The 15,319-nt window shown below is 36.5% G+C and overlaps 1 protein-coding gene across 1 annotated transcript in view; it reads left to right on the top strand.

Moving 5' to 3' along the window:
• LOC140169823 (uncharacterized) overlaps window positions 1-15,319 on the top strand; it is a 57,846-nt gene that overhangs the window by 1,799 nt on the left and 40,728 nt on the right. Inside the window, exons 3-8 of the mRNA XM_072193125.1 lie at window positions 1,054-1,125; window positions 1,937-2,005; window positions 3,972-4,046; window positions 4,707-4,775; window positions 6,312-6,389; window positions 7,682-7,753. Coding sequence (XP_072049226.1) covers window positions 1,054-1,125; window positions 1,937-2,005; window positions 3,972-4,046; window positions 4,707-4,775; window positions 6,312-6,389; window positions 7,682-7,753 — 435 coding nt within the window. The remainder of the gene's footprint in view (window positions 1-1,053; window positions 1,126-1,936; window positions 2,006-3,971; window positions 4,047-4,706; window positions 4,776-6,311; window positions 6,390-7,681; window positions 7,754-15,319) is intronic.

The following is a 15,319-nucleotide window of genomic DNA, read 5'->3' as shown; positions in this document are numbered from 1 at the left end:
TAATAACAGGTGAAACTATTATGATTTAGATGCCAAATGATCAAAAATTCAACATAGGTTGACCTGAGACTATGTTGTTAAATGGTTTATGGAATGATGTGGGGTCGTAGTGGTCAGCGACAACCTGTAAAGTGTGCTGAGGCTTGTGGATCAACGTCGAGGCGTTGTGCCTATGCGTAGCGCACTATAAATCACTGCGCTTTCTTTCTTTCTTTCTTGTTTTAACGCACTGAACCATAAACACCTTAAAATGACAGTGCGCCCTCGAAGCTGAAAGTTACAATACGGTAGGGCGAATATTTACTAAAAACCGAAGCCGTGCGTATGAATTTTGGTACTATTACAACAAAAATGTCATATAATAAGAGAAAATGTACCATTTTGAAGCATCAAACCCTAAAAAGTACTTTTTTGGCTATATAACTTGATCAATTTTGACAAGTTTGAAAAACAAAATGTCAATTTGAGAAAAAACAATAATATAATTTCCACCAAAATCAGGCAAAATGTCTTTAGCTACCGCAAAAGTTATGCTCACTGACATAATTTCAAGTTGAATAAATGTTATATCTTCAAATTTATTTATTTATTCATTTAATTATTTATTTTATATACTGTTATGTTTTTTTTTAAAAACCTGATGATACCTATGTACACGATACGCTCTTAACTTAAGGGGGTACTACACCCCTGGCCAATTTTGTGCCTAATTTTGCATTTTTCTCAAAAATTATAGCGCATTGGTGACAAGTAAGATATGTATATTATAGGGTCAAGGACTACAACTACTGCACTGAAAATTCAGCAAGTCGAGACAAGTAGTAGTAGATTTATTGATCAAATATTGGTTTCCCTCATTTTTGACTGTAACTCCACAACTGTTGTCTGTGTTGAAATAAAATTTCTAGTGCAGTAGTTGTAGTCCTTGCCCCTATAATATGCATATCTTACTTGTCACCAATGCGCTATAATTTTTGAGAAAAATGCAAAAATAGGCACAACATTGGGCAGGGGTGTAGTACCCCCTAAACGCTGTTCTGATTCTTACAACAGCGACCTGTCATCTAACAACATTTCATCGATATCAAATGGAACCTTCTCCAGCTGTGTGCATCTAATTTACTTGTATGTTACTTCTATTATGTATAACCGTAACATATTATGTATACTACCGTAACATATTACTATGATACTACTACTACTACTACTACTACTACTACTACTACTACTACTACTACTACTAATAATAATAATAATAATAATAATAATAATAATAATAATAATAATAATAATAATAACTCTAATAATAATAATATTAACACTTATAATAATAATAATAAAGCACATCAGACATACCAAATCGTACTCTGTATACGAGGAATGTCCTTATTAAAAATTGATATTTTTAATATTTAACTGTCCTCGAGGTTGACTTTATAAATCGAATGATCTATGTAGCTGGAAGGACAGCTGTCCATTATACATGTATTAAAATTCTGACCTTTCTAATTGAAGATATACATTTTCCCCAAAAGACATAACATTTTTAAATGTCAAAAATGTCAATTGCCATGAAATTCAAAAAATTAAAATTATTTATCAAAAGGATATTCCCCGTATTTAAAATGCAATTGGATGTGTCTGATGTGCTCCCAGGTCCCACAAAAAATACGTGAAAACGTCGCTATCCGAGCCTTTAAGGGAATAAGTAGATTGAACAATTTGGTGGTGTTCAACGATGTTTATTGACATAAAAATATATAATGTCAATAAACATCGTTGAACACCACCAAATTGTTCAATCTACTTTTGACCTATACCATACGATGTCACGTGGGAATCCTTACCTTTAAGGGAATGCTCTTTAATACTACCATTGGTGTGATGCGCATAAAGCATGTTAACATGAACACATTAAATATTATTCATATCACAGAGATCTTTCTATTAATCCGTTATATATTCACGATGGAGCTTTTTCTGGACTTTCTCATCTACGATTGTTGTAAGTACCACGTATTAATATAGCTTAAAGCTTATTAATGATATAATGTGATGCGATCAAGCAAAATCAGTCGGAACTCGGAAATATTAAATTTTCAGTTTCTTATAGTAGTGTGTGAGCTCGGGGGATTGGGCGGTACCACTTGGGGAGGGAGGGGGTCAAAGCTGCAGTTTTACCATAGGTAGTTGACATCATGGGCTACACAAAAATACCCGATAGCAATTGAACCGGAGTAGCTTTGGCGGGAAAAGGTCATCGAACTTTACACAGGGTCACATTTCAACGTTGCTCAAATTGTGTTAAAACCATTTCAATGTATTTATCTAGTCACAAGGATTCAGAAAATGTACAGTTGACCTATTTAGGACCTACCAAAAAGGTTAAAGGTCACGTTTTTGGCTCTATGGGGGTCAACAACATCAAAGTGCTCCGATTCTGCCAAAAGAGGTGTCAAAATGTTCGTTTTGATAAAACACTTCAAATAAGGATAATTGCACCATCTTGGATGTTTCGTTACCTAGGTAACACAGCAAAATAGGTCAAAGTCAATAGAGCCAAAAACGTGATCTTTGACTTTTTGGTTATAATTCAAGAACGGCACGTCCTAGATAGGTCAAACGTAAACGTAAGTAACTGATGATGTTGAGGAACATTATCAGCTATCACATACTTTTTGAATTTTGACAGTTGACCGGTTCGTTTTTGGAATAAAAGAATTTTACGAAACCACATAATTTTCAATCCGTTCCACGGAGTCAATATCTATCAATGACAGTAAACGCATCATTAGTCTCGGTCCCAGCTGATTTACGCTCCTTCGTCACTAAACAAACCGTCTGGCGACAACCTCATAGTTCGTATTTTCTGATTGGCCAATCATCTTCATAAGAAAATGTTCTGACTGAGAAATGGCTGTCGATCAGCGCTGGGCTTGACGGTTGATGGACAGCTATGTGGTTACATTAATCCACACAACGTACGTGAGTACTCGCTGCGAGTCGCTGATGAAATGCGACACCAGACGGTTGGCCCCTCAGTAACTGTGAGCTAGCGTATATTTTACGTTTGCGGTATCTACAAATAGTGGGAGGCCTATGATGTTTAGTGTAAGTCACGTCCTATAGCCAATATTGAAAACAGTTTTATTTGGAAAATCATTAACCAATCAGCGGTCATTATTTCACGGTTGTCGCCAGACGGTTTGTTTAGTGACGGATGAACACAAACCGGCTGGGACCGAGACAAACGCATCACGCGATGATTATGCGCAGTGATTAGGCCATCTTAATTTAATAATTCGTCTCAAAGCCCTTCCCAAGTTAAAAACCTAATACGGAATGCGGTTTAATTTATTGTTTTTAATTTTAAAAATGCTTTTTTTTTTTTTTTTTTTGTGTGTGTGTATCTGTGGCAAGAAGGAGGTTGCAGATGAAGAATTATAATTGAGATTTACGCTTTAGGCTATTTTGACGTCTGACGATGTCTGACGTATGACGTGAGAATCGGGAAAAAAACTAAAACAACCGAAAAAACTGAAATTTACTCAATCCAACGGGCGATTTTACTAATGCGCGCGGGGCTTTGAGGCGAATTATTGAATCAAGATGGCCTTAGCACTCTGAATATAATAGATCATCGATTGATATTTGAATCTGTGGAAAGGCTTAAAAATGAGGGAATTTCGTAAAATTCTTATATTTCAAGAACGGTATGATCAATTGTCAAAATTCAAGAAGTATGTGATAGCTGATTTATTCCTCAACCACAGCAAGTATTTAGTTATGTAATTTATGTCGTTAAAATACCCAAACAATTAAGTTTCCGATGATCAATTCTTTCAGGGATACCCTGTACAAATTGGGAAAGAATAGATGAAGAAACATAATTACGAGTAAAAATATTTCCGGATAAATTATCACTGATTCATCACATTGTTATTTTTGTGTTCTTTTTGCATTACTGATAGACATCTAAAGCATGTTCATCAAGTGTCCTTTAATAGGGAGACTCTTAGTGGCCTGCCCGGAATTTTAGTTGATTTGTAAGTACACCGTTAAGTTAACCCTTGAACAACTGAGCCATATTATGTAACATCGACAACAAAAGAGGGTTGTTAACCCCTTAATATTTTTCAATTACTCCGTTATATACTTTGCGCAAAAAAGTATCCTTACACTTGGAAAAATAATCACAATTGGCTAAGTTTCAGAATTTTCAGTCTGATATGAGTCAAAATTGCCTAAAACACATTACAGGTCGTTACCATGGCAACGGTTATCATATGGGCGAGCAAAGTGGATTTTTACAATCTACACCCAAAGCCCTTCCAACCTATGAGATAAAAATGTTTTGGCCTTTGCCAACTATATATGATTTTTAGATGGGGTGACTCATTTAAACATATTTATTCACAAAAGTCTTTGCACAAGAACAAATGATAATGAGAAATGATAAGGGATAATATATAAACACAAGTAATTAGGGTGACTACGTAATTGATGCATGCTTGAACCATCTTTTGAACTTTGTTCTCAAAATTACAAAACAAAAATGAATTACACAATTATCGTAGTAGGTTGACGATTAGCCAATGCAATGAAGTGTCCAGAGATTTTGGTTTCAAAGGTCACTAAGGGGTCACATCAAGGCTGTATTCGTGGTCTAAGACCACAGTCATGTCTAGTTTGTTTTTATTTTTCAGAATAATACAATCACCGAACATTTCTCAAATTGATCCCGGAGTATTTGATTTTACCGTTACTAGATTGCTGTAAGTATATCATGTGGTGCGAGATTTAGGCTTCAACAGGAGAGAGCTAAAGTCAGTTAGCAGGGCAGCGTCAGAGGCTGCAGAATCAGGATCGTCGTGGGTGTGGTCCAAGTACATTCAGAGGAGTAGATAATCTGGAAGTGAAGTACATCATCAGTATCCTCAGCCAGAGCAGGCAGGCCAGCTAGCCATATCTTTTACTTGTTCTCATTCCTTCATATCAACTCCAGTTAGCTAGGTTTAAGTGATTCCAGCTGCATGGTAGGGTTAGAGGCGCCTTATCCCGTCTGCTTACTACAGACTAGTTTGGTCATCTGGGGGTACATATACACAGATCCCCCTTTTGACGGTGATGGCGTATCCCCATATGGGCAAAGCGTCTTGCTTTGTCATGCTGACATAGTATGGGTGCTAACTGGTGCTTGATCTTCTATTTTGGTTAGCTGGCCTGTGCCGGTTTCATTTTCTGAGAAGCAGATTGTTTATTTAGCAACAGATGCTAGAAGCAGAGTTTTAGTTTTATTTAGTAGCTCACCAGCGGGAGGTGGTGTTTCTTTCACTGCCGGCCCCCCACCTCGAGGGAGTCTTGATTATAAGAGGGCCGAAACTCCCCAAGACAGGTGGCAATCAACTGATGATCTCGCTGGTGAAAGCACAAGACATTTTTCATCTGGTCTTTGTGTATATTTAACTTGTGGTGAAATAAGGCTGTAATAAGAATGAGCGGTCTGAATTATCCCTACGAAGACCAAATGAATTCCAAAAATTAGTTGTTTTACCATAAAATCTGAAATACTATTTTTTAGGAGTAGGAGATTGTTTTTAATGAAAACAATGCATATTTTTGTTTATAAGTTAGTTTAATTAGGTTTGATTGTCGGCGATTTATATAAATCTTAAAATTGCAAAAATTGCCGATATAGAGGCCTTTTAATGAATTACTTGGCCTAGTCTCATAACTTCACGATAAACATAAATTACTAAACAAGAAACCCTACCAACTCACCCCAAAATAATAAAGTATACCCAGCCACCCAAAAAAATCAATAAACGAAAAAGAAAAAGAAATATCGGATTATATTTTGACGATGCGCGAGATTTCATTACCATGGACATATCCATTCCACTCCAGACAATTTCAATAGGAACAAAGGAGTGGTCATTCCTCCTGAATGGAATAGATTATTGAAAAGGACCTCTGACCAAGTTAATTAGCCTGTTTGTTCTCCACGCATGACGTTCTCCTTTTGATTCATTGACACTTCCTGTCGATCATTTTGATATCCCCCTCATTGACACTTTATGTCAATCACTTTGACATGTCCTATTGACAGTTCCCCTAGTATATATAAGGCGCATCATCATGTTTATTTAGTTGCTCTGAGGATGGCACTCGCTAGAGTTCCGAAAGTTCAGCCCTCTGAAAAGGACTTCTCTAGGGAAATATTAAATCTAACTCACGTTTCCCGACCTAGAGTACCAAGTAATTTCAAATCAAAAGATAAACGAGTACTTTTTTGTTTTGCTTTTTAACAGTTCATTTAGCGGCGGACGTCTGCGATACTTGCCTGGAGGAATCTTTGGTCCGACAAAAAATAAATTTTTCCTTACAATGTAAGTTGTCGTTTATTTTTCTGCAAGTGGATTTTTACACAACATGAGCTGATTTTTGCACTAATTCCGATGGGCCAGTACATTTCGTCGGTCGTATTACATATTGACGCATTTTTGACATTTTTCTGAATTTTGGCAGAGTAAGTAAGTAGACAACACTCTTCAAAATTACCAAATCCTAACTATGGATGCTGCTCCATTAGTGAGATAATTAATTAATTAATCAACATGGTCGTATTTGCTTAATTTCATATTGTCCGTTTCACATAGTAGCGTATTTGCTTCAATCCGTTCATTTACACGTGTTTTTCATAGTGGCGTATCTTGCCGTTCACCCGGCCGTTCGTAAAAATCGCCGTTTTACATAGCGACGTATTTGCCGTTGTATTTAAACTTTGACATAAAAATCGATGTTTTTGTTGTTTCACATACTGACATATTTTGTCGCATTGAAATACAACGGTGTTATTTGCATCGCATGTCAATGTGTAATTTTTACCGTTTTACATACTGACGTATTTGTTTGTTTGAATACTCGGATAAAGTGAAGTATCTATGACTAGAATAGCATTTATATTAACTTGATGAACGTCTTCTTTAGACTGGAATGGTTTTAATTCAATAGATGGTATATTTTAAGAGTACTGAAACAATAAATTTCTCAAAAACTCCAACGCCGTTTTTCTGGAAATACGCATTATGCAAATACGGCACTCTGTGATACGGCCGTCACGATTTTTAGTTATGTAAAGATTATGAAACATTCTCCTGTATAGAGTATCTACGAATCTCAAGTATAGATCTCAATCATAAAGGCAAAAGAGATGAAAGGCAAACGATGTGCAATGGAAAATATTTGTTGTACTTGTTTCTGAAAGTCCAAATTTACATGGTAACATCGGTAGACTTCCGCATCACTCATGCACCGCAAAGACCATGCTAATACACCCTGCCTTCGGAGGGGACGTGAAGCCGGCAGTCTGTACACAGAGAAGAATACCTATTTATCATGTTTATAAAGCTCATAGTTTCGTAAAGATAGGGTATAATTCACCTGATCGCCCGACCCGTTGCAAATGCATGCAAGAGACTCACATTTAAAGCAAAACTTCGGCACTGGCTAAATAATGTGAAAGGCTACCTTTTATTCAGATGTCAAAATAAAAATAGAATAATAGAATAATAAAACGAACATATTATTGGAATTTGTTAAATGTTTTCCATGAACGCCGTGCTTATACACAGTGTCGTTCACATGCTGTGATAATTATGGTTAATGTGATTGTTTTTAGGTACATCGACGATATGCCTCTACAGGACATATCCCCAAGGACATTTGATGGTATCGGATACATATTTACACTGTAAGTCCTTCTGACGGCCATTTTGAATACAATATCATTGGTGGCCATCTTGAATTCAAAACATGCAATTATTGAAAAAAATTGTGGCCAAATACATAATATCCGGTCATTTCAGGTGATGGTTACATTATATTATTGAAATTCTACTTCAGTCAGTCGTGAGCACGGTCGCTAATGAGCTCAAACGGCCAGTTGTGAAATGAGGATCCCGAAGAATCTCATGGTTTCTCGCTTGCAATCCGTGTACAATAATTTGGACAAAAACACGCTGAGCACTGGCTGACCTGAAAGATAAGGGGTATACTGGCATCTGTTTTCTGAAAAACATTTAGAAATTGCTTCCGAATTGCTAAGGAGGCATGTACATTTAATTCTGTGATAAAAAACGAGACCAAGTTTGCTTTATTTTTGTTGTTTTTGGTCATTTAAATGACACTAACTTTTTGTTGAATTTACCCAAATTGAAAACCTTAGGCGACATTCGTCTACCTCCTCTCCGATTTACCGAATCATGAACTTTTTTGACGTCATTTTCATGTAGTTCACATAATTCCGCTTTGTTTGGTATATTTATAGGTATGTGTTATTTAGATTAGTAGTCTAAATTGTTCTTCAAAAACGATGAAAAAATGCGAATTTTACCGAATTGCAGGCCTTTCTCGTGGCATTTTTTGCGTCACCTATCAATCAACATTCGGGTTGTCCGCGCCCTAACGCAAATACAGCGCCGGCGCGCGGTTAACTTTGCGTGACGCTCGCGCTATGCAAGTGGTGTGCAGCGTGATACGCGTTTCAGTTCGCCACGGCGTAAATAAGTAAACAAAAAGTTTTAAAAAACCTGAATATTTTCAAAGCTCATTTCATCTTCGCCGATAACTGTCTACCTCCCGGGTGATTTACGTCAATTTGTACAACATTTTCGTGGCATTTGTGTACAAAACCGTTTTATCTTTCATATTTGTGATTTTTAAGATTGTGTTATTTAAATTACAAATACAAAATTAAGTTTAAATATGGTGCTTTTTTCCCAACTTTTTACTGAAATTGTTTAGTTCAAAACACACGTTTATTTTTCATCTAAATAATCTTTGATTTCCTTCTTTTTTTGGGACATGCAAGATCACTAGTTTGGTATGATAATTTGAGAGAGTGATAATTTTTCGTGTTAAAATAAAGAAATTAGATCTCTTCAAACAGGGGAATGTCACAGGCTGATTGTTCTCGAACCTCATTTGACCTTCGTAAAAAAGTGTCTACCTCCTGGTCGATTTACGCCCATTCGTACGGATTTTTCGAGGTATTGGTATTCAAAACCTTTGTATCGGTCATATTTTTGAATTATACGAATGTGTTATTTGAATTACCGCCGAAAAATGGAATTTAATACTGCGTTTTTTCCGATTTTTGTATTGAAATTTGCTAGTTCAAAAAACACGCTATTTATCCATCTAAATGAACTTAGATCTATTTCTTATTTTGCAATGTGCTAGTTAAATAGGTTGGCATGATAATTTGAAAGTTTTGCAATTTTTAGTATTAAAACAAAGAAATTAGAGCTCTTCTAACAGGGGAATGTCATGAACTAATTAGTATGCATAATTGGTCACGGAGCATTACGCGCACTGGTTGTTATGCATATTTATTTTCACACAGAGCAGCGTTTGAGCGTGCTCACGACTGACTGACTTCTGGCAGCCATTTTGGACATCATATTGGCAGGCATCTTGAATTCAATTTAAACCAGCCAGAACTGTGGTCCTGCGACCACGAAGACAGTCGTTCGTTGTTGTCGACCGGTAGTTTGATTTGATTTGATTTGATTTTATTCGGTATCTCCATATTGCACATACAACAATACAAGATAAATAGATATAAAACGCATAAAAAGATAAATAACATATAATACACAAAAAACAAACAAGGAGATATCACAGGATAGCCCTTTAAGCCCAAAGGCTTATTTCCGAAGGGGTCCTTTATACATAGAAGGGCAAAAGGCATAAATACATATAAAAACATATAAAGAAATATATATATACAAGTGAATATTAAAAGTAAAATTAAATCTTTAAACATGATTAAAATCATTAGAAACTAAATTTGGTTAAAAAGATGAGTTTTTACAGACTTTTTGAAACTTGGTTTATTAGAAATTGATTTGATTGCACTTGGTAAGTTGGCTCAATCCTGAATGGCATTATAATAAAAAGAGCCAGAAGTGATGGTAGTGGATGTGGATTTTGGAACACGAAAGTGTTGAGCACTGTTTCTAGTACTGTATTGGTGCACGTTTGAAACTCTGGTAAAATTTGAACTAAGATAGTCTGGGCCAACTTCATTAAAAATATCAAAAACATGGTTCAACCTGAGTTGTTTAGCCCTATTTTGTATGTTAAGAAAATTAAGATCTTTAAAATCATCTTCTGTAATATGATACATGCAATTCTTATTTAAAATAAATCTGATAACTTTTGAGCAATTTGTAGGCTTTTACTTATCTGATTATGTGTGCCAGCATGCCAAGAAGAAATAGAGTAATCAAACAAACAAAGTACGAGAGCAGAGCACAACATTTTCTTGATATTTTGATCAAGAAACTTTGCCTGTCTGTAAAGAAATTTGAGTCTAGAATTTACTTTTTTTATGACACCAAGACCCATTTCGTCACCATTCAAGCACTGATCAATAGTAAGGCCTAAGTATTTGACTGAGAGGGTAGCATGAATTGTTTGCCCTTCACTCTCAATGGTATAATTTTGTCAATTCTTCAATTTACGTTTTGTTCCAAAAAGAATGAGTTCTATTTTACCCATGTGGAGAGAAAGTTTATTATTTATGAGCCATTTGTTACAGCTTTCGAGATTTTTGCTAAGCTGCTGCCCAATTTTCAACGGATCTTTATCAGAAACCAACAGAGCGCTATCGTCTGCATACTGAAGGAGCATACAATCAACACAGTTGGGCATGTCGTTCACGTAACAAAGGAACAAAATGGGACCCAAGATACTCCCCTGTGGAACTCCACATGTTAAAGCCATAGAGTTGGAGTCTGAGCCATTAACATTAACAATCTGAGATCTGCAATTCAGATATGACTCAAACCATTTAGTGGAGTCCATACCCAGAGCAGTAAGCTTTTGACATAAAATAGAGTGATTAACACTGTCGAATGCTTTCTGGATGTCAAGAAGCACCATTCCAGTAAACAGACCAGCACTGATTTGGTTTCTGATATGATCTTGAAGATAGATAAGACATGTGTCTGTGGAATATTTACCTCTAAAACCTGACTGAAATTTAATTAAGATGTTATTTTCCGTGAGATACCTGTTAAATTGTACAAACACTGCCTTCTCCAAAATTTTGGAGGCCACAGACAAAATACTAACAGGTCTGTAGTTGCCTACTTCCAACCTGCTCTTCTTTTTATATAATGGTTTGACCTTGGCAATTTTCATTTCACTTGGAAACACTTCAGTCCTGATAGAGAGATTAATAATAGATGTGATTGGAGTTTTAATGACTTCTGCAGCATCTTTCAGAAAACGAGCCGGCAAGCCATCTAAGCCAGTGCTTTTATCGATGTTAAGATTGGTTAGCTCATCATAGACAAAGGTCTCACTGACCTCATGGAGATCAAAGGATCCATTCCTGATATGACTGTAATAGCTTTGGAACCTGTTGGAGTTAACATCATAAAGACCGCTTGGCTCAGGTAGCTCACCAACAAGTTTGGCAGCAACTCCAGTAAAGAATTTGTTGAAATGATTAGCAACTTCTTTGTTCTCAAAACACTTTTTACCATCAATATCTAAAACCATATTGGTAGAGTCTTTTGTTTTGTTTTGGTACCCAAGCTCTTTGAGATTTTTCCAGAGCTTTTTAGAATCATATTTATTTGCCTCAATCTTATGCAACATGTACTGTTGTTTAGCAGATCGTATCTCTCTTTGGACTTTATTACGTAACTTACAGTACTCTTTATAATACTCAGACATATGTTTGTTTTTATTAAATTTTGCAAGCAAACAGTCTCTTTCTCTGATGTTATCAATAATCTCACTTGTCATCCATGGTTCAGAGCGTTGTTTAATCCGAACTTTCCTTAGAGGAGCAACAGAGTCAAGAGTGTTCAAGAATATGTTACAAAACATGGACCAAGTTCTATCAACATCGTTACATAACAATATTTCAGACCAGTAAGTTTCAGACAACTTATCAATAAAAGATTCCTTGCTGTAATTCTTTAAAGATCTTACTTTAACTCTTTTATGCTCGTTAAATGTTGCTTTGGGTGACTTCCTTGTACAGTACGTGAAAAGTGATCACTTAACCCAGTTGTTACCACACCATATTGACTGATTACATTGTCATAATTACATATAATGTGATCAAGAGCAGACTTTGTGGTAGGGGTGATTCTAGTTGGGGTATGAATAAGTTGTTTATGTCCAAACAAGTGCAACATGTTAGCATATTTGGTGTATACTCGGTCTTTACGTAAAGCACACAATGTTCATATCACCCAAAATAATCACTTCAGAATCAGCAGGCAATTTTGAAAGGACATTCTCAAGATTGTTGATAAATTGTGAATGCTTTTCAGGCCTGTAACAGGAACCAACAATAAAAGGTTTGCATCTTGGTAGCAAAATCTCAGTCCAAATAGCTTCCATTTTGGGAATGTCTAAATCAGGCCTGGGATTAAATGCCAAATCAGAATGAATGTAGATGCAGGTAAACAGAGAAATTAGGAATGTTGATTTCATTATCGGTGACTGAATCATCCAGCCATGTTTCACAGACAGTAGTTATCTTGGCTCTAGTATTGGATGCAATCAATTTTAATTCACTCATTTTGGGACAAACAGCACGGGCATTGAGATTGATAATGTGAATACCCTTCTTAGAAAAGGTTTTTAAAACATCGTCAGAGTCAATATTGTTTATTTTAATATTGTTTATTTTACAGTTTCTATCATCTTTCCTTGTGGAGATCCCGGTGTTCCGGCTAACGTTGTTATTTTCAGGCTCAACTTCATTTGGTGAATCTGTGCGGAATCTTATCCTGGGACCTTTTCCTCTATGAGTTGCAGGGCATGGAATTGATCTTTAAAGATCTATGACATTTCCAAACATCAGGGTTGATATGAGTGGATTTTCCATAGTCTTTGAATTCAAGTAGTTTGTCACGATCATAAGTAATGCGATGGCCAAAGTTCGACGTTTGGGATGGTGATGGACATTGGTCAGGTCCGGGGTTAGGGTTTACATCACCAGCAACAAGGAGGCGGAGATGAAAAGTAGCATCAGAGTTATGGTGGTATGGAATACGTGCTTTTAAAAACCAGAAGTTGTTATGCTCTGATGTATAAGGGTTGGAAATCTGGGATGAACATAACACAGATCATATTGCACAGTATATTGTATAGGAGTCAAAGGACACCATAGTTCATCATATGTTGTTGTTTGTACATATTGACCACCATGAGAAACTGTCAATAGAATTACAAGTACTTGAAACCAGCAGGTCAGCATGACAGCATAACAATAAATGTAGTTCTTGTAAACAGTCACTTTAAATAATTGATGTTCCCATTAAAGTTGGCTTACCAAGCATGAGTAGAGTTTGAAGTGGCTCTAGTACAGTGCAGAAAGGGTTAACAGTAACTGTATGCTATACTGTAGTCTAGGTAGTTCTGAGGTCCATCCAATTTTAGAAACTTTAAAAGACAATTTCTAACTTCAAAAGCAGATCCAGTTCAAATAAATATCCTCAGTAGATGGAGCAGTCTATAATAAACACTTGTACATAGCAGAATACCAACAATACTCCACAAAAACCATATAAAACAGCACAAAATTACAGAGGTTGAGGAGGCGACCTGCTGGTGCACAACCTCTTTTTATTTAGTACCCCTTAATGACATTTAACCCCAAATCTGTGGAACATTCTAGCTAATGTCCATACATGTGTGCAATTGGCATCACCCAGTGTGTGTGTGTTTGTGGCAGAAGATGCATTTTAAGGTGTTTCATCTCAGACCGGAAGTAACCCCTTGATGACCTTTGACCATATACACTGGGTAAAAACAATTCATGTGTGAATCTCTGCTATGTTTTTCTTGGCTAATAAAAATGTTGACGTTATTTAGTGTTAGACCGGAAGTGACCCTTAGTGACCTCTGACCCCAAATAAAAAATGCCACATATACACTTGGTAATAAGGCCAAATAAAAAAAACAAGTTTGTTTCCCGTAGCGCGCGCATTTCGGTTTTGACGGCTTATGTTGCGCATTAGAATTTTTTTTTCATTCTTTCAAAGAAAAAGAAATAGAAAAAAACCGGCAAAAATCGCAAAAAAAATAATGTAAGACACCACTGGGTAAACATTAAATGTTACATATTACAGCAAACGAGCATTGTGAAAAACAAAACGGAGTAAAGTGAAAAACACAAGTTTTTCTGTGCTCTCTCTGTCCAGGTATTTCCTGATACGGCCGATTTTCCTGATGGCAAGACAGGCTTTTTTGCAGATTATGCGAGGTCATGGGGAGGTGTGTGTAGACTACAACACCGAAGTCTTTTGCAAAATGTCATTTCGAAATTAATTTAGTAGACTTTCTTTGTAAAACATATATATCACCGTGCCTGATGGGAAATACCCGTCCGCCATTTCATAAACCGGATCGTTTTCGACTGGTTTGTGCCCAGATGTATTGGGGCGCGCTATACTCTCATTAAACAGACAAAGTTCGTAAAACTAACGCCGTCGTTATTTGCCAACTTGATCATGGGGTCGAATATGAATTATTCATAACGGATCGATAACTGGCCTCATTTTCTAGCTAGCAAACCAACCATAGGCGTAGATCCCGGGGGATGGGGGATTTATCCCCCAATATTTTGCCAGGGCGGATGGTCCATACAATCATCCCCCAATGTTGACGCCTGATAATGGGTTTCTGACCAAATTAACCTCATATTTGCCCATTTTAGCCCCAAAAGTGCAAATTTTCGCGCTTCGCGCGCATTTAATCTACTTTTACACCATATTTCATCAGTTTAGCTTCAAAATAGCAAAATTTTCGCGCGCTTCGCGCGCATTTATATCATAAACTAATTCTGTCGCCAAAGGGTGCTGGATTGACTATACTTCAAGATTTTTTCCAACTTCATCCCCCCAAATGTGAAAAAGAAATCTACGCCACTGAAACCAACGGGACTTGTCACATGTTTGCGTTGCTAATAGAACAACCGGGGATTTAGTGTCACCCCCTTGGTTATGCACTAGAGGGTCATAGAAAGTTGAATTTATTAATGTAAAAGGGTCAAGGAACTATTACAAACTAGATTTGATACAAGTTGTATAGCATTATATTACAGTGTTGAGCATCTGTTAGGATTGTGTGTAGTGCGATTTCACTTCTAGGCGGCAGTGTATGGTATGATACGCATATGGCCGGCTTCATTGCTGTTCAAATACATGTACTATAAAGTATTGCAATTTTATTGCGTTAATATAATTCGGAATAATTGATTAATTCGTTTGAATTAAAAAATAAG

Source organism: Amphiura filiformis, chromosome 14 (genome assembly GCF_039555335.1).
Source record: "Amphiura filiformis chromosome 14, Afil_fr2py, whole genome shotgun sequence".
NCBI classification, from domain to species: domain Eukaryota; kingdom Metazoa; phylum Echinodermata; class Ophiuroidea; order Amphilepidida; family Amphiuridae; genus Amphiura; species Amphiura filiformis.
This window is presented reverse-complemented; position numbering and strand designations above follow the sequence as displayed.